This window comes from Olea europaea, unplaced genomic scaffold, assembly GCF_002742605.1.
Source record: "Olea europaea var. sylvestris unplaced genomic scaffold, O_europaea_v1 scaffold1008, whole genome shotgun sequence".
In the NCBI taxonomy this organism is placed as follows: domain Eukaryota; kingdom Viridiplantae; phylum Streptophyta; class Magnoliopsida; order Lamiales; family Oleaceae; genus Olea; species Olea europaea.
This window is the reverse complement of record NW_019227399.1, coordinates 117407-142962: the sequence shown is the minus strand read 5'-3', so window position 1 is coordinate 142962 and position 25556 is coordinate 117407. Positions and strand designations below refer to the sequence as shown.

The window sequence follows — 25556 nt, the reverse complement described above, 5'->3', positions numbered from 1 at the left end:
TTGATTCGCTCGTTCGTGTATTATGTACAGAAGAAAGGCAAGCCTCTCCTCTCCTCTCCACCCACAATCTGCTAGTTCGACGTCATGTCATTACTGCCATATTCAATACGTCCCTTAGTCATCTTTAAGCTAACCTCCCATAGAGTTTTCTGTTCTATCCCGGCTGCCTGACATGACTGTCCCTTAAGTCATCTTTAAGCTAACCTCCCACAGAGTTTTCTGTTCTATCCCGGCATCCGCGCCCGTGGTCAAATCAAGGGAGATGGAAACCCGCACACACCAAGTAGGTTACTATTCTCAATCTTGATATTAAAGTATCTTGTTCACATTTGAATATCTCCAGGTTCTGTTATTTTGGTTCATGTAATTTCATTAAAGGATAGCCATGATCTGATTGCAGTTCAAGGCTTAACAGGAGAGTATTGGACAAAACTAAGTCTTTCCATTATTCCATATAGTACTGTACAAAACGAAGCCTTTCCATATATTGATACCAATTTACACTTTTACAGAGTCAATTAATGTGCAATATACACAGAGATTCACCTATAGAACCCCAGTATGGTGATACATGCATTGCTCAGAATCCAGTGTACACGGCTCGGTTTCAAGGATTTTATACAATGTCTGTGTGTAACCTCGACTTTACAGAAAGGTAAGCATATGTTACTGGATTAGTACCCCAGCAAGTGTATTGTCTCATGAGCAAAAAAACTGTCCTAGCCTTTATGAACTGTCGATGCATTAATGTACTAGGAGTTCTTACCTTGCAATTTGAACTTTTTGCAGGGATAAAGTCTTGTTCCAAACTGCACCAGCCGCAAATTTGTAGGTGCAAGTTATTTGTACTATAATCACAAAAAACTGTTGCTACCATACGAGCTTCCAACGTGCTGTTGGGAATCACAAAGCAAAGAGAGCTTAATTGTTCGGTTCTGAGATGATCGGTAAACATTAATACACTCCTCCAGATCAGCATCACATGTTAATAATACCCATTCCAAGTCATCATCCAAGTATTTGAGATGAAAACCACTTGTGTCATCTATATCAAATCGCGTTGCAATCTCATGCAGTAAATTTTCATATCCTGACCTCTTTTTCATTCGGAACCTGATTTTCTCTTTTCCATAAGTCACTTTTACTCTCTGAGTATCTCCATCTTGAGATTGTGTACCATTGTCTATCCATGAACGAGGGAAACTTTCTTGTCTAGAAGGCTCACGAAAGTTTGTTACATCACTTGACAAATGCAGATTTCCTTCGCTTCTTGAGCGTTTTAGCAGGTCGTTGACAGATTCTTCCTGAACCATTGAACCAGAAATGTTAAACGTGTAAGGATTCTGCTGTGTCTCACTAGAATAAGATTGACTTGAGCTCAAATTCCGACTGCATGAAGTGGAAGTTGACTTAGATGTACCAGAAGTGGAGCTAAAAACGTCATTTTCAGGCTGCCTGCCTAATGGCATTGGACAATCAGTTGGATTTGAATTTGTAAACTGGGTAATCCTCGATACATTTGGAGATGCCAGCTCAGGAAAATTGGAATAAAAGGATCCAATTTGCAAAGCAGAGGCACCTGGGACCTTGTCTATTACGCGTTGAATCTTTTCTAGGGAGTGACCAACCTTCTTGATCGTTCGAGAAGGCCAACGCATTATTCCATGATGCCTGCATATCCTCTTCAAAGTGGTTGGACAAACTGAAGTCGCAGAGAAAATGAAAAAAATGTCAATAAATAAATAAAAGCGGCAGGAAAGATCTAATTCAAGAATAGTATACTCTAAAATGTGATGTCTTCTACATATTAATGGAATAGTGCAGAAGATTTTGAGTTCTCAGGGAAGTCTCCATCGCTTACCACCAATACTCTTTGCTGCATCCTTCAGGCTCCCAGCAAAGTATTGCTGAAGAACTTGTAAGGTAATGGTTTTCTCAGCTTTCTTCCGCCTTCTCTTTCCAGTTTTACTTGTGCTCCGTGAGCTATCATCAGCAGATGTTGAAGGGATTCCATCAAATGCAAAACCTGCTCTTGAATTAGAATCCGGTTGATCTTTCTTGAATTGTGACGATATTTCAGCCAGAATCTCTCTTGGTTTTCCATTCCAGGACTTTATCTCACGAGACGGCCTCAGAGATTGCATTGTGTCCACCTTTGGAATTTCTTCACTAGATATAGTTACTGGAGGATTTGCAACTTCACAAACTGGAGAAACAGGTTCATTCTGCAACTCTTCATCCGTAACAACTCGTAAGGTGCGGCATACTTTTCGTATAACATTCGACAATGAAGTGAGTGTTATCTTTTGTTCTTCAGGATCCCTACAATCCTTTGGCAAAAAGAACTCCAAAACAAAGTCAGCCGAACCAGTACAGATACTCCGAAGACGTATAGCAACAGCAGCACATAGTCCAAACATTTTCGCATGATGAGACAGAGGATACTCAGTCGTCTTACTATAAGCAGTTACATCAGACGAGAAACAAGGTTGGTTAGTCATAAATGCTCTACCAACAATGCCTTGACCTTTTAACAAGTGGTGCTCGGAGCAAGCTTCATGAAAATCCTGAGTACTGGGATCTGCTATGTAGCAAGCAGAATCTACTGTGGAAACACAATGAAGCAAGTTCTCGTCCGAGTGCCGACTCCCCCCTTTGCCTTGTAGGACACATGGGACCCACGTCTGAGCCAACGGCAATCTATGTGTTTCACAAGCAGATCTCAAGACCTCCAAAATCTCAGGTAATGCAGCTTGATAAGATAAATCACACGTCTGCAAAGAACCAGTCATGTTAGTTTGGAAACATTTCGAAACTTCTATGGAGAAATGATATTGTGCAGAATCCATCCAATAACCTTGACGTTTTGCACGCTTGATAACCCGGAACTCCTGAGATCAACAGCCTATAAGAAAGCAAGTTATTTAACATCAAATTTTAGCAAAAGAAATTGGGTCTCAATACCTACAAGTAACACTGTGAACAGTATATTCTCAGATGAACAAGATCACTTCTTACTCTACAGAAAAGCTAAAACTTTGAGACGCTGTACACTGAAGGATTTGAAATAAAATTTGAAGCAACAAATGGATGAGGAACTAAGAGCAGTAAAAACCGGAGATAACAAGCGATACCATTAAAACTTTTTTGATGTGCTGCAAATACTAGCATGTACTACTATTTCATATTCATGATTTCTTAGAGAAAAAATTCTAACAATTGATAAAATCACCAGGCGTATTTTGGGAAATGGGGCCCGAAATTATGAATTGAGAGCCATAAATTCTACTGCATTCTGGGATTTCCCTGAAATTGAATGTTTTATTCAAAAGTAAAACAACTCGTGGAAAAGAGCAAAAAATCTAACCTCAAGAGCTTTGCATACACTTTCAAGCTCTGCGCTATATTTCATCTTTTCCTTGGTCAAGATCACTTCAATAACACCCAAGCAATTGCTACTACCTCGTTCAAGAACTGGAACGGCGAAGGTTCCACGAACATCGTACTGTTGTGCATGACCGACTCGTGAGTACTCATCCCTTGTAAAGAATCGAACATCAGGGCTCCACTCGGGAACCTTACCCAAAAATACCCGTCCAGGCAATCCCACTACCCCTTTAGAAGCCTCCTCAACAGGGAAATGATAATTCACAGAAATCTCCCTGTAATGGACAAGCCTTGAGCAATTAAGGTCAAGTGTGAAAGGTTGATCATTTGTCGTCAACACTCTCCGGCCACCTCTGTTAACTGGTATCCACACTTGAATAAGTACATCCTTATCTCTCGAGTAATCTTTTATGTACCCAAGTGCCCAATTCAAACGGTCTACTACCGATTTCGAGACCCTTTGTCCAATCCACCTTTTGCTCGGCTCCGAACTTTCAACTAAATAACGATCTGATTGGCCTAAAGAACCCCCATCATTAGCAGCATTCGCGACAACTGAATGAGATTTTGCAGTATTTTTTGGTCCTTGGGATGGACTATTAATAGGCAGACTGTCATGAAAAGTTGATCTTTGCCTCTCTTCTAGATCAGGCCAAACCAATGAAGGATCGAATGGACCACTCAGAGTCGAAGCATTGTAATGTGAGAATTCAGATCCATCTAACCAAAATCCTCCTAACAGTAGCTCATCCATGTAATCAAATTCCATAAAGGCATCATATGGTGGACAAAAAATTGTATTAAGAGGACGAACAATTTCATCCATTGCTAGTCTTCAGTCTTAACCTCGAGATTTCAAAATCTATATCCAAATACAATCTAGTATGAAAGTTGTACACTGTCAAAGCCCAGTCTGCACAAGAAACCAAAACATTTTTCAGCTGATAATCTATAGTAAATTGAAGCAAATAACTAAATGCCCACAGAGTTTTTAAGATATTCTACCTAATTGGATCTCACACATATCTGAATCCAGACATCAAGATTCTTATAGTTTAATTATAACAAATTTTGAGCATAGAAAAGACCGGTAAAAGATATGCAGCCAAGAAAACGGAAACCATAGTACTAAACGAAGATCAGACAAGAAGAATTAGAAGAAGAGGCGGAGGAACTCACTAGGAGGATTCTTGGATATTCCAAAGATGAGACTTGTTAATTCCAACAAAGATATGCATAAAAAATCCAATGTTTTGTTGGATTTTACGGGGTTTTTCGTTCTCATTTTTCTTGTTGAAATCCCATCCACAAAGAAAAAGGAAAACTCTTCTTATGATTCTCCAGTCTCCACAAGCCTATTGTATTGTGTTATGTTGATACCATGCATAGCCCCACCACAACCACCTTGGCATTCCCGCGGTGTGGTCAACTAACTAGACAAAATTGGAAAAACCAAAGAAGATTAACCATCGATTACAAAGAGACAAGCCTAATTGAGCCAAGATATATTGTCCCGTTTGGTGAAGAATAAAATTAGATTTTTAGTAAATTTTAATAAAAGTTGAGAAAATGTTGTTGAAAAGTTATGAATCCAATAAAATGTGAGTTAAATTTAATTATTAACTTTAATTGAAATCAAATTATTTGAACGAAACATGGGCATAATGCAAAGTAATGAAAATTAACTCTCCTTTTATTTTTTATTTTTTTTATTGAGGAGGGGTTGTGTGTGGGAGTGGGGTGGTGGTATTTGGAACATTACTTTATAATGAGATATAATTACGTTTCTAAATGGCGTCGATTAGCGTTTTTAGTATTTTATTAAGTGATTTGCGATTGATAACGGACATGTTACATGTTTCCACTCTCAAAAATTATGTGCTTGTGGTGTTGTAATCCATTGCTTTCCAAACGTAAAGAAAAGCTAAAAGAGAACTAGTGACTGTAATACACTATTATTCGATTAGTATTGCGAATCTCGGTTGACAATTAGATACATGGGAGGGAGCCCACGTTGAATAAAAAAATAGTGGGTTCCTCCTCCTGTGAGTGTAAGTGTGAGTACATTGTTAATGGGGTTGTCAACTCCGATCGTACAAGAAGAATAATTGATTATTTGATTGTGTTGGTCAATGAGATTTGGTCTGATAACATATCTAAATTAGGAACTGCAAAAAAATAATAATAATGTTTAAAAAAAAAAAAAAAACTAATAGAACCGATCTATTCACTTGGAAATAGGGTGAAACTGAACTAATTTCCATTTTTTTTCTTTTCAAAAAAGAAAATTTTATTATTTATTTTTTAACCATTAATTCGAGATATACTTTTTTGAATTAATGCCCATTTCAGTTTCAGAATATTGTTATTGTCAAGAAAGAGAAAAAAATTATAAGACGGGGATAGAAAAAAAGACAAGAAGAAAAACACAATACATAGAAAATATCGACTTGTTCAAGGATCGAATAATTTAGTGAGATTCCTGTAAAAGAAAAATTATTTTTTAATAAAAGTAAATGGATGATAATAAGTGATTTGGATAAGTATCCATAGATTAATTAATTTGAATCACGATTGTTTAAGCTAAAAAAATTATTGAAGCCACCTTTGCTTATTAGAATATATTCCAACGTGTGTTTGTCAAAGCTTGCTAAAAAAAAGTAATTATACATCTCTCTCTCTCTCTCTCTCTCTCTCTCTCTCTCTCTCTCTCTCAATTTAAGCATTTTTTTATAAGCTATAAGAGTTTTTAATTTGGCATCAATAATGTTTACATCGTAAAAAAATGTATGTCAACAAGGTTTGGATGATCACCCAATCTTATCATTTAAATTATCTATTATTTAAGGAAATAATGCATAAGTTTCGAAGTAGGTATGTTTATCATACCATATTAAACCTGTGTTTGGTCCCAATTATTCTCAAATTATATATATTTTTAATGACACATTTTGACACAAAAAAAATATGGGACTCAAACAATCTCTAAATAAAATTAAAATTAAAAAATAGACACGTGTGATAAAATTATATTTATTATTCATTCAATTTAGGGGGTGTTTGTGCCTCATTATTTGTGGGTAATGTATTATGGAATAGTAATTGATGCTAAAATGTGTGATTAAAAAAAAAGATTTTTTTTTGATTTACATGTAATATTGTTTTAACGAAGAATTTATGATTGAAAATAAGTACAGTAGGAAAAATAATATGGTATAATGGTAGACAAACAAAGTCTTAGTAGGATTGGACAAAAAACTCCCGATCCGAACCCAAACCGGATCAAACCGAGGTGTTCTTTTTAAGTTAAATACACAAATGGGTATCTGAATCGAGAATCGACAAGTTTGGTTCGGTTATCGATTCTAAGTCAAGAACCGAAAAATTGAATCTCCCTAATTTTGTAATTAATTTATTTTAAATAAGTCAAATTATTTTATTTTTTCTAAATAAAGTTGCTAACTAGTTAATTTAACTCAAACCAAAAAATATGATTTTCCAATTTCTAATTTTTAGTTCAAAGTCAACTTAATCAAATTGACCTAAATTTTATCCAAATCTGTTACTCTATAGTATTGTAGTTTCTGCCGTTCTAGAGAAATCAAATTGAAGCTCAACAACACCTTTCTCAAGTATTGTGAGTTCGTTATCTTCAATTTCATGTGATTTTAATAATCAAATATATGAATAACCCAGCAAAGAGAAACGCAAAAGACATATAAAATTGGACTACGTTATTTTATAAGAGCCAAAATTGAATATATCATTAGTTGAATCAATATAATTCTATAGATATTAAAAAGTTTACTTATAATACGGAACATCAAAACCGAACTGAATGGAACCGAACCCGAACGGTTCCATAATTAAATTCGAACCCGATAGTTCCATTTATTAAATACCTGAAAATTTTGGGTTCGATTCGAACCGAAATGGACCATGTCCAACGCTTCAATTTGGTTAAATTCTGCACTTTACAATACTACCAAACATACTATCACAAGTGGATAATAATGATAAATGAAAATACAAATTAAAATAGAATGTCTGGGTACAAGTAGCACTGTAGCAGTCGTCTTGTCTCTTTTGTAACGGAAAGAATAATATAAAATATGTAGCTTTAATATTTTTATTTTCTGGCATTTACTTTTGGTGAATTAATTCAATAAATGTTGTCCAAAACTGAGAAATATGGAGAGTGCTTGGCACGTTTTTACAAAAACATTGATCACACGAATAAATTTACAATCCAACTCTGTGCCAAATAAATGAATTAAATTAAAACGAAGATTAAAAGAAAATTAGCTTGCGGCATTGAATTTTGATTTATTCTCCCTTGCAAAATGGAACCTCAAAAAACTATGTGCAGTTAAAATGAACGGTTTAACTTTGTGAATTCACCCACGTGGTATGTAATGTCAAACAAGAATTTACGATATAAACAACAAAATTTTTGGATTATTTTTAATATTATCGAATATCATTGAGATCATCTTATTAAGAGCATGTTTGGGGTAAGCTTATTTTAAGTAAATTACAAATGTGTAACTTATTTCTAATGTGAACCAAGTACAATCAAAATAAGTCAACACAAGCTACATATTTAGATCTTATCTTTAAGATAAGCTATCCAAAACATGTTCTAATGAGCCTTTGGCCTCACCATTGAACTTCATTACACAAAATAAGTAACAAAAGTATAGCTTATGATCTTTTAACACACATCTGTAGTATGTGGAAGAACTTTCAAGCAACAAAACGAAATGATATGAGAGACGATAAGTAATCTAGAAACATAGGAGAACGTAATATAAACAGCATGTGTTGTCTCTATTTATAATGTAATCAAACCAACATAAAATGAAATGTTTGAGCAACATAAAGCATAAAATATACAAGATGAGAGTTTAAGTGTTGCACATTTTTATTATTATTTTTTATTTTTTATGACACGAGTGTTCGGTTTCGCCCGACTAATCCTAAAGAGTGGTAGTTATCACCCCTGGTTTACTACCAAGGTAAATTGAACGCTATTATAGTTACATACTTAGGTCAAACATTCGGGAAGTGATTCTCCTCCCTACGAACCCCTTTCACTATGTTCAAACCGGACTCTGGAGGAATGATAGAGCGCACCATGACTATGCGACATCTGGAATTAATAACCCAAATGATTACTGAACTTTGTAAAAAAAAAAATCATAGGGTCAATGAACTTTAAAAATCATCCAAATCATCACTAAACTTTAAAAGGCACGAGGTCACTGAACTTTGCAAAAGATTTTCACAAGGTTACTGAACTTTAAAAATTATCTCATTCATCACTGAACTTTTCCCTAGAAAACTTTTTACAAAGTTCAGTGATCTCGTGAAAATCTTTTGCAAAGTTTAGTAATGAATTGAATGATTTTTAAAGTTCAATAACTCTTTATAAACCTTTTGCAAAGTTCAGTGACGACTTGGGTGATTTTTAAAGTCCAGTGACCCCGTTATTTTTTTTTTGTAAAAGTCAGTGACCATTTGGGTTATTAACCCGTGACATTTGCTTTCCAACATAGATGTTGTCTTCTAACACAATACATAGTCCAAAACAAAGTGAAAGTGCAAACATCTGGACAGTGTTTTACTCACTTCAAACAATCAATGATCAATAAAAGTTCGAAGCGTTTCATCAAATCCTACACGACTGGTTGTAGTGATGTTTTGAAGCAGATGATGACTCTCGTCTCAAGCTTGGTTGAATGCAAGTACGCAGGGAGTTCCTGAATGTACCTTTCAGCATCATAAAATAACATGATAAACTTCATCACTTATCCTTATTCGAAAGGAGTAAATGATTTGATTGCAATGGAAAGAACCTTCGTTGGGCAAGATTTCGACAAACTATTCAATAACTTCATCCGTTGCATCTCTTTTAGGTTTTTCATAACAAATGTTTTTCTTGTTAACATATTGTAAGTCGTATGTAATAGGTTATGTTCTATCCTAAATATTTTCAGAGTAGTTAATTAGGTAAATTTAAAGATGTACTAATTTAATATTGACTTTTCTTAGTTCAATCTATTAACATATCAAGAATATCTTTAAGCATATTTTATGATATACAAATCTTCTTACCGTGCTTAACGTTCATTATTTAGGTAAGAATTAATTATAATCTTTGATAACTACTTTGCCTATAAGTAAATTAATTAAATGAGATTAGAATGAAGCTTTAAAAAAATAATTCTAGTCAGTGAACCAACAACAGAGTTTTGCGTTATTTTGGAGGAGTTCATGCGAATTCAATGCTTCATTGATTATTTTTAATGTGATTGTTGGTTTTTATCAAAAAAATCTAGAAGAGTAAAGTTAATTTACACATTTAAAAGTTTTAAATTATTATTTTAATAATTTTGAATATTTTTATTTAATAAAAATTATTATTTATTACTATTAAAATATAATATATTAAATATCACATCAAGTGAGAATCATTTTTAAACGATTCTAACCCTATATAATTCAATTAATTCAATATATATGTGTTAAAGGACTATACACTTAACCCCTATTGTTTAAATAAAAGTCAAATTTTAATTATATATATTATAAAATATTTATAAGGCCCCTGAAATCTTAGGGCTGCCCTGGATATGCACATTTTCTAAATGTATACGTACATCTCCATATATCCTAAAATAAAATGTTTAATCAATAAAATTTCTTAGAAAACACAAAAACTGTTGAAAGAAAATAGGTAGTTTATGTGAGCTGATCCAACCCAAATTACATGAGAACAAATGGAGGGAGGAATTGAGTTTTGAATTTGAAATTAAACTTTGCACCACCAATAACTCACATGCAACTTCTATTACTACAAATTTTATGAAAAGAAACAAAAATATATTGCAAAAATTCAAGTTTCCAAATTGAGAGAAAAATACATGAGTATGGTGGCTTGATTTTGGAAAAATATTTCCGATTAAGGAGTGAATATAAGGTAGTGTAAAAGACTAGCAAACAAAAGACAAGTGATTCAACATTGTTTTGGTGATTTCAAGTTTTACAATTTGAAATTTCGTTAGAAGCATGCAAGCACATTTTACATTGGTATCAGAGCCTAAGTAGGTCGTTCTCTTGCTTAAAAACATGTTTAAAATGTTTTAGAATAATCATAATGCATGAATTTCGTTTTCTTCCAAAAGCTTCAATATCATTAATGGCAACTTTTGATATAATCCATATAAATTCATGAAATTTTCTATATGTTATGATATTATGTAGAACATAATTGGAAAATTTCATTCGTTTAGATTTATACTTTGGGAGAAAAACTCAATACCTAGTTGAAAAAATCAAAACTTCAACAGATCATAACTTCTTGTACATTAGGTTTCATGATACCCGTTTGGTATGGTTGGATAGGATAGATCATACCGAGACCTTTCCAACGATATAAAGAACAAAAATTTTGGTCTCAAACTGAAGAAGTTATGACCTCCCGAAGTATTGATAAAAATTTGAAAATTCGGCAATTTTATGAATGATGAACAATAACTGTTTTTCCATTTCCACTCTTGACAAACCAGTTTGCATTATAAACACAACTTTAGAAATTGATGTTGTAAGATCTAACTATACAGATAAGTTCAGAATGTCGGAATTAGTTAGAAAGACGAAATGAATTTTTTTGAGATCGAATTGCACTCGTCCCAGCTGTGCTTGGGGACGTTGCGTCCCAATTTTTTTTTTATTCTAATTCAAAAAAAAAAAAGGAAGGAGGATGGCAATCTACATTAATTTATAGCTAAGTCATTGAAAATATTCTTGATTTTTATATGCAATTAAAATAGATTTCTATATGCAATTAAAATAGATTTTTATATTCTTCACATAATTTTTGAAGTACGTACTCTCTCTTTTTTTAAAAATAAAAATACTTCAAAAATATTTAAAATGTCCCGTTTTATATACTTTCATGAGTTGAGTGAGTCTTAATCAATTTATGTGATCCATTGTGACTAGTTTTTCGATTTCTTGTGCTTGATTAGATATGGTTGGATTTATGTACATTTTTAACATCCTTAGAGGAGTTAGTAAAGCACGGGCTATGGAACATCTTGAAAAATTATATGCTTATAGAAACTATGAAATGGATCCACGACATAACCTAGTACAATGCATAAAATTTATCGAAGCAATGCGTCGAGAAATTATACATTTGGGACAGCCTATATATTAGGTGGAGTGTATGTATCGTCTAACAAGGACACATCCTAAACATTGACATATATTACTATTGAAGTTTTGGATAATTCACTACTCCTACGCCACAACCATTTGATCGGGATCTTGATGAGGGAATGAAATTCAGAAAATGAGAATTTTTTAATTAATTACATATGTATGATTAGTTCAAATTGTCGAACAATATCTATGTAAAATTTTATTTTTCTATATTTAGTAGTTGTATAAAGAAGCTTAATATGATCGCATATACATATTTGATACTTTGAGGTTTATATATATGTTTCATATTTATCACAAATAGTCATAAAGTATTGCTTATTAATTTAGTGGGAGTTCTAAGGTTGAAAGAGTTTGAGTAATTCTGATCTAGAACCTATAATTTTGTGACAATGTAACATGAGGGTATTGGACAATGATTGGAAATTAAGTGAACTTTCGACTCCATATCTAGTGTTAATTATCATAAAACTTAATTTGCATGAGTACAAAATGTTATGTGTGCATAAATGGACATTTATATGATTGCCTTTAAAATTTTGACAAATCATGGCATCTAAAAATATCATAGCTAACCTTAATAAGGATGATAAATTGAATAACGATAACCATAATACTTGGCATCATAAAATTTAGTATGTGCTGGAGGAACATGATTGCTTTGAGAGCATTAACCACATGATGGAAAACCCAAGAGTAAGTCAAACTGTTCAATAAATAAGGGACTGAAAAACTTACCAGACATGAAAAAAGAAATATTTCATTGCTCGTGCAATTTTTGTAAGTTCATGTAGACAATCTCGTTCATGAGTGTGAGCAGTTCTCGATTGCTTATGACATCTGGACATGTTTAAGAAAGAAATATGGTAGTACTAGTGTGGCAGATTCAGACAGTTGACTTTTAAGTTTTATACTTATAAAAAGCCTCCCAATCACAACATTACATAGTACGTGATAGGAGTGGCAATTGAGCCGAGCGGCTCATCGACTCTGCTTGGCTTATCAAAATTGGGCTCGTAAAATAACGAGCCCCAGCTCGAGCCCCATTGAGCTCAATTGCCCATTTGACGAGCCAAACTAGCTCGGCTCACCAAACAGGCGAGCGCTTGTTGGCAAGCCCAAGAAACAGCTCGTGGCTCATGTAGCTATAGCGATCGAAAACGGTCACTGAACTATGAATAGTGACCAAAACGGCCACAAACTTTTTTTCCCCAAATTTTTTCTATAAATACCCATACACCCCCATCTTCATTTTCACAACAAATATATAATCTCTCTCAACTCTCAATTCTACATTTATTTTGCTACATTTATACAATAATTCTCTCTCAAGTCTACATTTATTTTTGCTACTTTTATACTTTTACTATTTTATATTCATACTTACTAGTTATCACATTCCGATTTCATCACAAACAAATGAATCCACACTCATTTGTTGAGGATTTGTTCGGTATGGGAGGAGGAGAATCGCCTATGACATCGTAAAGTCAATTTCAAAATGAATTTTTTGGTCTAAATGACGTACTTATACCTAAAAATATTCCAGATTTGGGTGCTCGTGGAAGCAATAATTCAATTGATTTAGATGATGTTGACGTTCTAGAAGCAAAACATGAAGAGGAAGAAGAAGTTGAATTAAACATTCCCGATGCCAAAGAAAAGCGAAAAGGGAAAAAATAAGCAAAATGTTGGAATCACTTCACGCATATTAATTTAGTAGGAAATTATTATCAATATTAAAATTTTATTTTACCACATAACGCAACATTGACTCTTCTACAATATTAAAACAATATTATTTTGAAATATTGCTATACACTTGGTTATCATTACTCACAGGTAATAGAATAATATTCTTCAGAAATATTGATATATTTGAATTAATCATAATATATTTCTAAAATATTAATATGTATAAATTTGTGCTTTTTCAGGAACACAATAAGGTACTCTTTAAGAATAATAATATGTATTATTTTTGTTTCTTCGAGAGCAATATATTCATATTTTTCTAGAATGTTGAAATCGTAATGACATGCTCTTCAAGTGCAAATAATTTGTCTTGAAATATTTACATAAGGTGAGTTGTGTTTTTTTCTAGAACATCAATGTCATATTCATTTAAGGATGGCAACAAGTCGAGTCGAGCTTTTGCTCGACCAAAAAATCTAAGTTCGGGCCTTATTGAGCCAAACCAAGCCGAGTCGGCTTGTGATTTTATTTTATTTTTTCATGTGGATGCCTTTTTTTGCTACAGGTTGTAGTGGCTATCTGAGGGGTAGCTATTATTTATTTTTTCTTTTACATATTTTTTTATATAATTTTGCTCAAGAGCCGAAAATGCCTCATGACCTTAGCCAGCCCTTGTAGCTCGATGAGCCACAAGGGCCGGCTTGGGCCAACACTCCAAAATGGGACTCGGCCAGAGCCTCAACTAGGTAGAATTGAGCCACAAATTGAGCCGGCTCGAGCTTTTCCCAGGCCAAGTCACGAGTCGTCTGAACAGGCGAGCCAAATTGACACCCCTGTATTCATTTCTAATTATGTTTCTTCAACAGCACAAATTAAATCAAAATATTTAAATTATCTAAAAATCCACAAGTATAATATATAATAGGAATAGAAAGACTTTTAAAGAATAAACTTACTTAAATTTGAAAACTTTAGAAAATCGACAAATCTTACATTCTTTAAAAATATAAATTTGAAAACAAGTATTTAAAAATTTGCTACTGTTCACGTAGCTATTTCTTACAAATGAATCTTTTGATTTTGATAGGAACAATTGAATTTGAAGTAGAATAAGTTGTGAACTTCCTGTCCAAATTTCATGACGATTAGACTGCGAAACGTTGAGATATTAATAGTTTTATCACAGTTGTGCACGCTATCTAGATTCTACAAATTTCTGCAATGTTGATTTCGAAATAATAATACAATTTTTATATAGTATATGGAGTCAATATATGGTTAACAAAGTTCATGTTCGTGATAATGTTTGACTTCAATAATTTGAATGTGTAGTACATGCTAGAAGTGAGTGCTAAGAGTTTTCTTTTATGTGCTGCTGGATAGATACAAAAGAAATTATGCAAATATATTCTATATTATTTTTCTGCATCGTCTCAATGTGATCTCCATTATAATGGATATCTTTCAATTAAGCAAATTTCCTTTGAATTTGTTAGAATAAAATGCATCGTCGATATATAATTTATTAAATAATACAAGCTCTTCTAGAGTTTTTAACGATATTTGATGCAGATGATATCGTATCAACATTATTTTCTACTAAGATTAAATTTTAATAAATATTCTTATCTTGAAAAATTGTGTGCATAGTTACATTATTTGTTAAACAGATATCTTGATAATTCATCTTAAATCTTATGAGTATTTCAAGATTTATGCTTTTTTAGAAGCATTATTATGATAATCTTTTAAAATATTGAAACGCAGAATTATATGCTCTTCTAGAGCAATAAATTAATATTCTTTTTGGATATTTCTAAAATAAAAAATTATTTTCCTTTAAAAATTACAATCAATATTGAATTTTATAATTTGTGTTCCTTCAGGAACACAACGAGATATCATTTTTCGAGAGGTGTGTTATTTCGAGAGCACATTATACTTTATCATCGATTCTTTAAGAACAATATGTCAATATTCTTTTGGAATATTGAAAATTATACTTCACGTTCTTCAGGAGTAATCACATATTATTATAATAAATTATACAAAGATTTACTCTTCAAGAGAAAATATAATTTACGTTAGATCGTATTTAATTATGTTTTTCGAGAGCAAGTAAAATCTAAATAAAATATTTGTCAATAATAATTTGCAACTTCATGAGCACTAATATTCTTTTATAATAGTGTGCTACCTTAGGAGTACCAACAAATTATTATTTAAAAAATTAACTGTTTAGGAGTATGTTTTCTAGCAAAATATTAATATTTACAGAGTTGTGGTTCTTCAAGAGCAACGATATAATAAATTGTGAATTTAAAGTTCATAAAAGAACATCTTAAAAATTTCAATCAAGTTAAATGCACAAAAATAATATTTAATAATCATCCTACATGATTGACCATGCATGTCACAAAATTGATACAATTATAATTTGCATAGACCACACAAGAAGACTAAATAATTCTGTCAAATGGAGCTAATATTTATTTTAAAGGGACTGAGTGTGGCACCGACTAAAATAATAACGATTGAATGTGGCCGGTGGAGGAACCAGAATAGGGCGAAGGGGCATGGTCGAGCGTGCTGGCTCTGCCGAAAACTTGAGTTCCGTACATGAAGACTGGCATTGACAAAAGAAATTGAACGAGCAAGGGACGGAGTCCAGAGAGGAGTGAAGATGGGATGAAATAATTTGTTTGGGCCATTTTTTTTGCAGTGGGTTTTTGTTTTTGGGCTACTATTTTTTTCTTACTTAAACATCATATATATATCCATTCCAATTCATTAACCATCCTATTATCAAAGGTTGAAATCACGACATTTTATCATTTCCGAATTCCAAACTCTTTATGCGCCTTGTCGCTTATGAATGTGACTAACAGCCGACTGCCATAGTGTCACCTACTGCCACTATGAGCAGGTGAGCGCCTCCATTCTTTTTTTCTTTTTCTTTTTTGTGAACATTTGTGTTAAGATTGTAACTATCGACTCGATTGCCAATTGAACATTGTTTGCCTCTATTCTTCTTCTTCTTCTTCTTTTTTTTTCATTTTGATTCTTTAATTTGATTGTTGATTTAGTATGTTAACTGTTATGATTATGATTTATGAAAATTGGGGAGTTTGTAAATTTTGTGAATGTGTGAATTTGTGACTGTGAATTGGGGATTTTATGATTTGTGATAAATGTTCAATCGGTGTTGGAAATTGATGATTGTTTAAGATGAAGATTAATTTATTTTTTTCGTACAGATTATGGAACGATGTTTTCAACCGAAACGAAAGTCTCAACCTATCATAAAACTAAAACTCATATGAGTTTTGATTTGTGATTTAGGAATTTAGGTTTATAAAATTAGGAATGAGTGAAAAAATTGGAAATAATTGGTTGAATGACAATTTGGTAGTTTACGTAGAGAAAGATTTTTGAAAAAGTTGAGAATGAGGCAATATTGCAACGTTTTTAAAATATGAGACCCTGTATCGTGTATTTTTTTTAATTTTTTTTTTTAGTATTTTTGGGTTATATTGAATTATATTTTCATATGTATATTTTTTTTACGTTTTAGTCCATTTATATATATATTGAAGAATTTTTAATATTACTTAATTGAATATTAATAAACGAAATCGTTATTACAATCATTTATTGTCAACGGTCAACGTCCATCTTAACTAACATTCGGTCCTGGATTCGCCACTGAGTGTGACTGATATTTACCTTAGCAGAATTATATGTGCCTGCTCTTTGCCATTGACTTTATCACGTAATAACAGAATATATTGCATGTTGCCCCTCGGGGCACAACTCAACTGGTGGATCAATCAACATTGTCTTGCTTCCAGCGGCAGGGTGGAGAGTTCGATTCCTGGTGGGAAACTTGGGCCAAAAAAAATTGGTATGGAGCAATCACTGTGGAGGAGGGTCTCTTGTGCGCAGAAGTGTACAGGCAATGTGAGGAACCTGTGATCCAGTTGAGGCATAACCCGCGATTTACCCCCTCCAAGGTTCTAGGGGCAAGAGTCTTGGGGGTTAAAGATTTAGTCTGGTGTAAGTTGGGATACCTGGATATCCAAAAAAAAAAAATGAATATATTGCATGTTCTTTGAGTGCATATAATAATTAAATGGGGAAATTGCAGCAGAAGCCCCAAACCTTTGAAACATTAGCAAACTTTCTTCAAACCTTTGATTTATTGCAGCCATCACCCCTAACCTTTCCAAACGTTGCAGGTGTCCTCTCACCCCACCCCCCCCCCCACCCACCGCTGTCAGGAACTCTTCCCCTGTCACCCTTTCCTCTCAATGAAGCGCCATCGCCGTCTTCTTCCTCTTTGGAGTACCCTTCCTCACACTACTCAAATCCAAAATCCAAAATCTTTGACTCCGAGGTCAAGTTTCTTGAAACTATAAGATAGGGATACCTTCCAGAAGAAGAGGAAAATGAGGCAACTAAAGAGGAATACGAAGTGGACATAGAACTTGAAGGGGATATGTATCTTGAAGAAACAATTCTAGATTTGGGCATCTTGGGATTGTTTGAAACCCCATTACAATCATCTTTTTCGGAAGACAATAATGGAGGTTGTCTTGAAGCTATGATTTTGGGATTTTCAGAAACTGCTGCCACCATCTTCACAACCAAGAAAGTACATATATGTCTGAATAAAAAATGGAAATTCATCTCTCAAATTGTACTTTCAAACCAAAATAAACTTACCTGGAAGTCCTTCTATCATCACTATATGCAAACCTACAAGAAAAATTAAGAAATCCCACTTTAACTCAAGAAACCATAATGGGTCTTTACAAGATTCCACATTTTCCCAAGATTTCTTGGTATAAATGTAGTGGATTACAGTTCAGCTAGTTTCCCCCAAAAAACTGAAAAAAGTTGTAATTTCCCGACGGCTGCAACGATGGTGTGGATTTTGGATTTGAGTTAGGTGGGGCGGGGCGAGGGTGGGGATGGGGATGGGGTGAGAGGAAGAAGATGGGCTGTGTTTTTTAATTTTTAATTTTCTAATTCAATTACTATATAATGTGATAAATAAAAAATTACTCTTTTACCCCCTTTTAAAATATTAAAAATACGGTCAAAGTTAAATTTTTGGTCAACTAATAGAATTGTGGATGGAAACCGTCCAAAAGAGCTTCATCTGCAACGTTTGGAAAGGTTAGGAGTAACGGCTGCAACAAATCAAATGTTTCGGGAAAGTTTGCTAATATTTCAAAAGTTTGGAACTTCTGATGCAATTTTCCCTAATTAAATTGAGTGCATGTACTTTGATATAATCATTACACAATTAAACCCTTGTTTGATCCTCGTTATTTTCAAAATACATTTTCTTTCTTTTATTTTCCAAATTCTTCATTCAATTTTTTTTTTAATTTTAACCACATATTTTCTATCAATCTACTATTTCAAAATACATTTTACATAAAAGAAATGAGGTTCCAACAGGCTCTGAATAATTGCACACTAAACCATTACACAAAATAAACTATATTCATTGCACATAAAAAATAGAAACCATTACATACCAAACCAATATTGAAGCCATACGAAAACCAATTATAGAGATGAATTAGATATGTGAATTGATGAAAAAATTCACATGTCTCGAAATTAATTTCGGTACATGGGACAAAAATTACCTTCTAATTAATTCACTTTGATTTTGAGAGACTCGTATCGATAATGTGTTATAAACGAAAGAGAAAAGAGAGATGAATAAAGAAGTCATTAGAGTTGAATATTTTATTAAAATCAAAAGCTCTATATTTATAAGAAAAAGTTAGGACTACAAGGGATACAATGCTAATAATAACTAGAGTTGCTTGGGTATAATTGTCATTTATAAATATTATTATATTTACAGCAATTTTCTTTCTCTTTCACTTCATTTTAGTATCTTTATTTCAATATTAATAAAAAACACGTAGGTTGGTAGAGGTAGCAATGGGCTCGATTTAGCCCCTAGGCACATGCGCTTGAGCTTGGTATTAGTTGTGTCCACAATTATGCTCGATTTGATCCTTCGATTCGTGGACTTCATGGGCCGAGTCATCTACCAACTCATGATTTGACTCTCTTTTTAAGAGAAATTAATAAAACAAATTGAAATCTCCATCTTTTTATTCGAATTTAGGATCAACTATTTCTAACTTAGGCAAAGCTAAAATTGTATACAAACAAGATATCATGTGTACAATTTTTTTATAAAAGTAAAAAAAAAAAAAAATTAAAGAAAGTTAAGGCAAGGAAAGGAAAAAAGAAGTACTAGAATCTTAAATATCTTTACAAAAACTAAGGTAACTCCATAAATCGTTGCAAGATGCAATACATGCAATATATTTCTACGGAATTCAAAAACATAGATATCATTTTTGAAAGTTGTGTTGTTTTGGAGGCTATTCGACGCATCTATGCAGATTATGTAAGCCATGATATTGTAAAAGATAATTCGAGAGAGGAGACTCTAAGTGATCGAGAAAAAGTTTCAGAATTTTTTGGGAGGTAAAGAATGAAATCAATTTTTTCAGGCCAATAATGAGTTCGATCTGAATTCATATCCAGAGGAGTCCTATAGTGCCTTGAGATGAAAATTTCAATGCATTGCGATGGTGGAAATTTAAAGCCTTTTGAAGTGTCCCAACACTAGTTCCTTTTTGTTCACTCGTCATTTATTGATTGAATTTATTGTCACTAATCCATCATTTTCTTCGACATAATCCAAATCAATTAAATTCATACTCCCATAGTCATCACCCAAATCAAGAAATTGGAACATTATTTTATTTAGATCACCGAAATTGTGATCTAATGATGGAGTAGTTTCTGAATTGTTGAAAGCACTAAAGAATTGGTTGAACTCACCAATTTTTAACAATTTGTTGTAATTTATTTGAAATAATATATGATAGAAAAAAGATAGATAAATTATACTCGAGTGAAGTAGAAATAACTCAAATAAATAAATTCAGATAAAATAAAATGAGCCTAATTAGCACATAGACTAAGCCATGACGAGCTCAAGTGTGCATGTAAGTGAAAATGTATCTTTGATTTATATTTAATAGGTGAGAGAAAAAAAAATATTAAATTATTTTTATTTGCCATTTTCACCTCACTTTTGGAAGAAATGTTACCATTTAAAGGCCCCACTTATCCCTTTTTTTGACTTTTATCTCACAATTTTCAATTTACAACGAAAATATTTCTTATAATAATGAACAAAAAATGGTACCCGAGAGAAGAAATATTACATTATGCTAGTCTACTCCGTCGGAAGAGTCTTTACATTTGGACAAATAGCTTCAAGATGTCTATTTTTTTTCTTGTCTCACCAACTAGACATAACTTTAGATATATTACTAGTGAATGCATGTGCGTTACACATGTAGTGAGTGATATAGTGTAAGTAAAATATTGGATTTTGATTTTGTGGGATTTTAGTGAGTAATGTAGTGTAAGCACGGCCAACCACATAACAAGAAGGGCATCACGTTTATCAGTAAGAACAAAAGATTTAGTCCACAAGTAGCTGAACTCACATCTTGTACAAATAATCCATATTACCAGGAATCCAATTCCTACGTTTGACCAAAACACTTACATAATTCATCTCAACTCATTACACTGAAATTCACCCTCAAAATGTTGCAAGGATATTGACCAACTTCCCGAAACATCCTTGTGTTTTTCTCTGAATCGATCACAACCCACTTGAGAATCTCACTTCTTGTATACTTTAAAGAGATCACCAAACGGGTTTGGGATTGTGGATTTTGACGAAAGGTTTTTTAATAGTGAATTTTTGGGTGATAAGATTGCGGAACTAATAAATGGGAACTTGATAAAATTTGTTAAGAAGTGAATTATTAAGTGTCAATCCAACATTAATGTAATTGAGAAAGTGTCAATAGGGTTTATTTGCACCATAAATTGGGAAATTTTTTTAGAATGTCTATCAATTTCTCTTTTTGTATCACTTGGGAGAAAAGAGAGAGAGATTTTGTAATTTTCCTTTCTACAAATTATATAGTGAAATTCATCGGTTAAAACTTACAATTTGCTGGCTGTTGGATCGGAATGAACGGCTTCTCATTTTAGAAAGGTGGTGATGTTTAGCTAGGCTTAAAGAACTTTAATCATAAATAAATAAGTAAATTTAAAACTAAATAATTTTTTATTTGTCAATATTGGCAACAATACCATTTTGAGCTAATTTAGAATATACTTAAATTTACTTTAAAATAATTTTTTGATCCATTAAAGGAAAATTATGGAAAAATCATGCATACACTACAAAGGAAAGTAAATGAAAAAGATCGAGAAACAACCTAAAAATTCCAAACGACAAGCATAAAATCAGCTTATTAAAGTTAGCTAAATCAGTACTAAGTTAGTAAAAAATAAGCAGAAAGAAACAAAAATCGAAACCCATGATTGATGATGAAAACAATAGAAAAAATAAAGCAATTTCTATGACTAAAACTTATTAAAAAAATCCCTAAATATAGCCCATGAAAACTAAAATAATTCTGAGTAATCCAAAAAAAAATAAGAAAGAATATGCAAAATTACATTTGATTCGCTAGTGTTTACTTCATTACCACCAGCCACGAGAGGTTGTTAAAGAATTGATTTCCTTGTATCTTAAAAAAGATGAGTTAGATGAATCTTTCAATATTATTCATAACATCCCATACCTTTAGAAAATAAAGAAAGAGTGATTTAAGAATATGCAATCATATATATATAGAGAGAATATGAGTGTGAAGAAGAGAGAGAGAAAAGTGTGAAAGTGATGCAAAATATAGATATAGAGATAGAAAGTGAGTGAGTGAGTTTTAGAGAGATAAAGTGGAAAATCATCAATATACGTGGAAGCCAAACCCAGCAATGATGAAAGCTCACTCCAATATGGCTCAACTTGGCTAGAAAATGGCTTATGAACAGTGAAAGAAAACTCACTCTTATATATTTAGTTAGATATTGGAGAGGAACTTTTGTAAACGTTATTCATTTAAACCGTAGGAAAATTATGACTGAACTCTTTAACCTTTCATAAAGTGTAGAATCAACTACCCAACCTTTAAAGATGATGTTTTATTTCCTCAACATATTTACCATATTCAGTATTTATTTATATAATTTAGTCACCATTGACGTAATCATCATTGTTAAAAGTGACCAAAACTGACAAGATTTGGCACATCTACATATTTATACCAAAGCCTTTATTTGATTCTCATTATTCTCGTATTATATAATGAAAATTTAATATTGTAATAGGAAATTTTTCAGAGTGTGTGGCTTAAAAAAAAAAATTATATATAATATTCTTTTATTGAAAAATGTGTAGTTGATAAAAATAAAAAATAAATAAATTATAATTTAATGTGGTGGGGGCTAAATAAATTATTGTTTGCGGGTGCAAAGGGAAAAAAGTAAAAAAAATTGACAAGATTTGGTACATGTACATGATTTTTTTGAGCCCCATTATTTCTATTATATTAAATTAAATTTTTCTCTCTCGTACTTTTAATCACACAATCTTCAGTAAAATAATATTACACGTAAATCAAAAAAATTTTCAACCACTCATTTTTCAAATAAAACACTATCCAAACATTATAATAAAAAATAATGAGGCTCAAACGGGGTGTAAATTATGCTTGTGGGTGCCGAAGGGAGAAAAAAAAAATTCAAAATTTTTTCGTTGCCGGTATCCTGACCAACTAGACTACAACGGGATTGCTGAACATTCAATAAATACAAATGTTCAAGAATATTGTAAGTGATAAAATATCAATTAATTTTTTATTTTAAATTCACGTGTGTGTATATATATAATGTAACATTAAATGATAGGTCGAATTAAATAAGTCATTTAATTTCACATTTCATTCAACTTATTATCAAATACCATTTAAATTGTGATTGTAACTCCAGTGAAACTTTATAGCATTGTGTGTGTGTATAAATATATGTATGTAGATTAAATTTACACAACTGATCATTATAAATGTGTGTTCTTCTAGTTTTGGATGATTTGACGAAAATAATTAAGCCCTTATTTGGTTTTACTAAAATTAAGCCCTTGTTTGAGTTCCATTTTGGAGAAATATATATATATATATATATATAATGTAACATCAAATGATAGGTCGAATTAAATAAGTCATTTAATTTCATATTTCATTCAACTTATTATCAAATGCCATTTAAATTGCGATTGTAACTCCAGTGAAACTTTATAGCATTGTGTGTGTGTATAAATATATGTATGTAGATTAAATTTACACAATTGATCATTATAAATGTGTGTTCTTCTAGTTTTGGATGATTTGACGAAAATAATTAAGCCCTTATTTGGTTTTACTAAAATTAAGCCCTTGTTTGAGTTCCATTTTGGAGAAAAAAAAATGCATTTTTGAATACTCTATTTAATGAGAAATGTATGTGCTTAATAAATAAAGAAAAGTTTTGGATTTATATTTAATATTATTTTATTAAATAATATGTGATTGAAATGATGTCAAAATACTGTTTAAAAATATATATATTTTTTCAAAGAATGATACTCAAACAAGGGCTAAGTTTTTAGTAAGGGAAATGTTATTTGTACACCGGAGTTGACATTCCGGTGTACACTTTCCTCACATGAGGGGATGGGCCCCATGACAATAAAAAAATCGTGAAATCTCCCCATGTGAGGGGAGTATACACCGGAGTGTCAATCTCGATGTACGTGTAGCAAAATAAAATTATTTTTTACGTTTGATAGGACTAAATCCGTATTTGACCCTTATTATTTAAAATGATTTTTTTACAAATTTATGTTAAATGAAATACTTTGTCAAATCTACAACTTTTATCAATTTTTCAATTATAAATTTCACCAATCACTATCAAAATTTATTAAAAATTTAATTTAATTTTTAAACCAAACACGAGTTAGCCATCCTTTGGCTCTCATTTTTCTAGAAATGAAAATGCGTGGAATATTGTTTTTTTTTTTTAAAAAATGAGTGGTTGAAATGGAAGGGAAAATTTTCGATTTACGTATAATATTATTTTATAAAAAATTGTGTGATTGAAAATAAGAAATAAAAAAATGAAATGTAATATAATGAAATTTAGTGGGAGCCAAACGGGAACTTAAATGATTGTTTGATATTTGTATATTGTTCTACTAAACAAGTGGATATAAATTGAGATCCAATCTTTACATAAATAAAATAATAAGAGGAAATTGCAGAGGATGTCAAATTTTCCCTTAACATTTACAGAAGTGTCACTTTTTTTTGGGCATTACACGAATGTCAATTTTAAACATATTTGTCCCTTTAAATAATTTCAAATACCTTGCATGTTCTAATTAAATGAGATTTGACAACTGCAAAAAAATGTACCAAAATAGCAGCATGTCAGTTCAATTTAAAAAAAAAATTGAAAAAAGGGTACCAAAACTCAAAAATCACTATCCAATCTATCATTCCCATTTACCCTAACTCTCTTACCGTGTCTCTCATTTCTCTCATTTCAATTGTTTACCATAGCGTCGTCGCCGACCGTCGTTCTACTCTCGACCGCCAACGAAGTCCACAAAACTACAATCCCGTGCCATCATTCATTGAAACACTCACGTTTAATTTCAATTCCCTTCCCTTCCCTCTTTCTTTCTAGACATACAGACGGGGATGGATTTGCGTGGGTGAGCTTCCTCCTTTTCCTAGATTCTACCTTGATACGAAATACCATCTTTTCGGTTCTCTTTATCATTTTTTCTGTCTTTGCATATCTACATTCAAACTCTTGGGTTTGATTCAGAGTTTCATTTAATCATAAAGCCAAACCTGTGATTAGTTATCATCCCATTTTCTATATTTACATGATCTGTGAGTACAATTTGTTTTTTTTGTTCCTTTTGTATTCTTCTTTCTCACTCATAAACTTGCACGGGTATAACATTTTTAGGGTTTTTAAGTTCATCTTTTGTTTTTAAATTTACTTTTTTTATTCGAAATATTATCTGGGCTATTGTTGCGATTTTCATTTAATAGTATACAAATCTTTATTGGTTTCTATGGGTTGTGTTAATTACATTTTGAGTTATTTTCCTTTTTATTAACTTGTAATTAATAATATTATACAAAGGTGAAAATGCTATCTTTTGGCTGTTGATTTTCTTTGACATCAATTTTATTATTTTTATTGTCCAATTTTCA

General features: G+C 32.1%; 1 protein-coding gene and 1 long non-coding RNA gene across 2 annotated transcripts; one reads left to right on the top strand and one right to left on the bottom strand.

Annotated features, from left to right (window-relative positions):
* Positions 1 to 422: 422 nt before the first annotated feature.
* LOC111372539 (protein NLP5-like) lies at positions 423 to 4793 on the bottom strand. Its single transcript, XM_022994888.1, has 5 exons — positions 4567 to 4793; positions 3368 to 4300; positions 2858 to 2905; positions 1862 to 2774; positions 423 to 1702 (listed from the first exon to the last, which is right to left on the bottom strand). Exons 2-5 carry the CDS (start codon positions 4211 to 4213, stop codon positions 855 to 857), a joined length of 2655 nt encoding a protein of 884 aa, XP_022850656.1. The 5' UTR covers positions 4214 to 4300; positions 4567 to 4793; the 3' UTR covers positions 423 to 854.
* Positions 1709 to 2411, top strand: LOC111372540. The gene is made up of 3 exons (XR_002698792.1): positions 1709 to 1923; positions 2110 to 2218; positions 2318 to 2411. It is a non-coding gene; the product is annotated as an uncharacterized LOC111372540 (long non-coding RNA).
* Positions 4794 to 25556: the final 20763 nt, after the last annotated feature.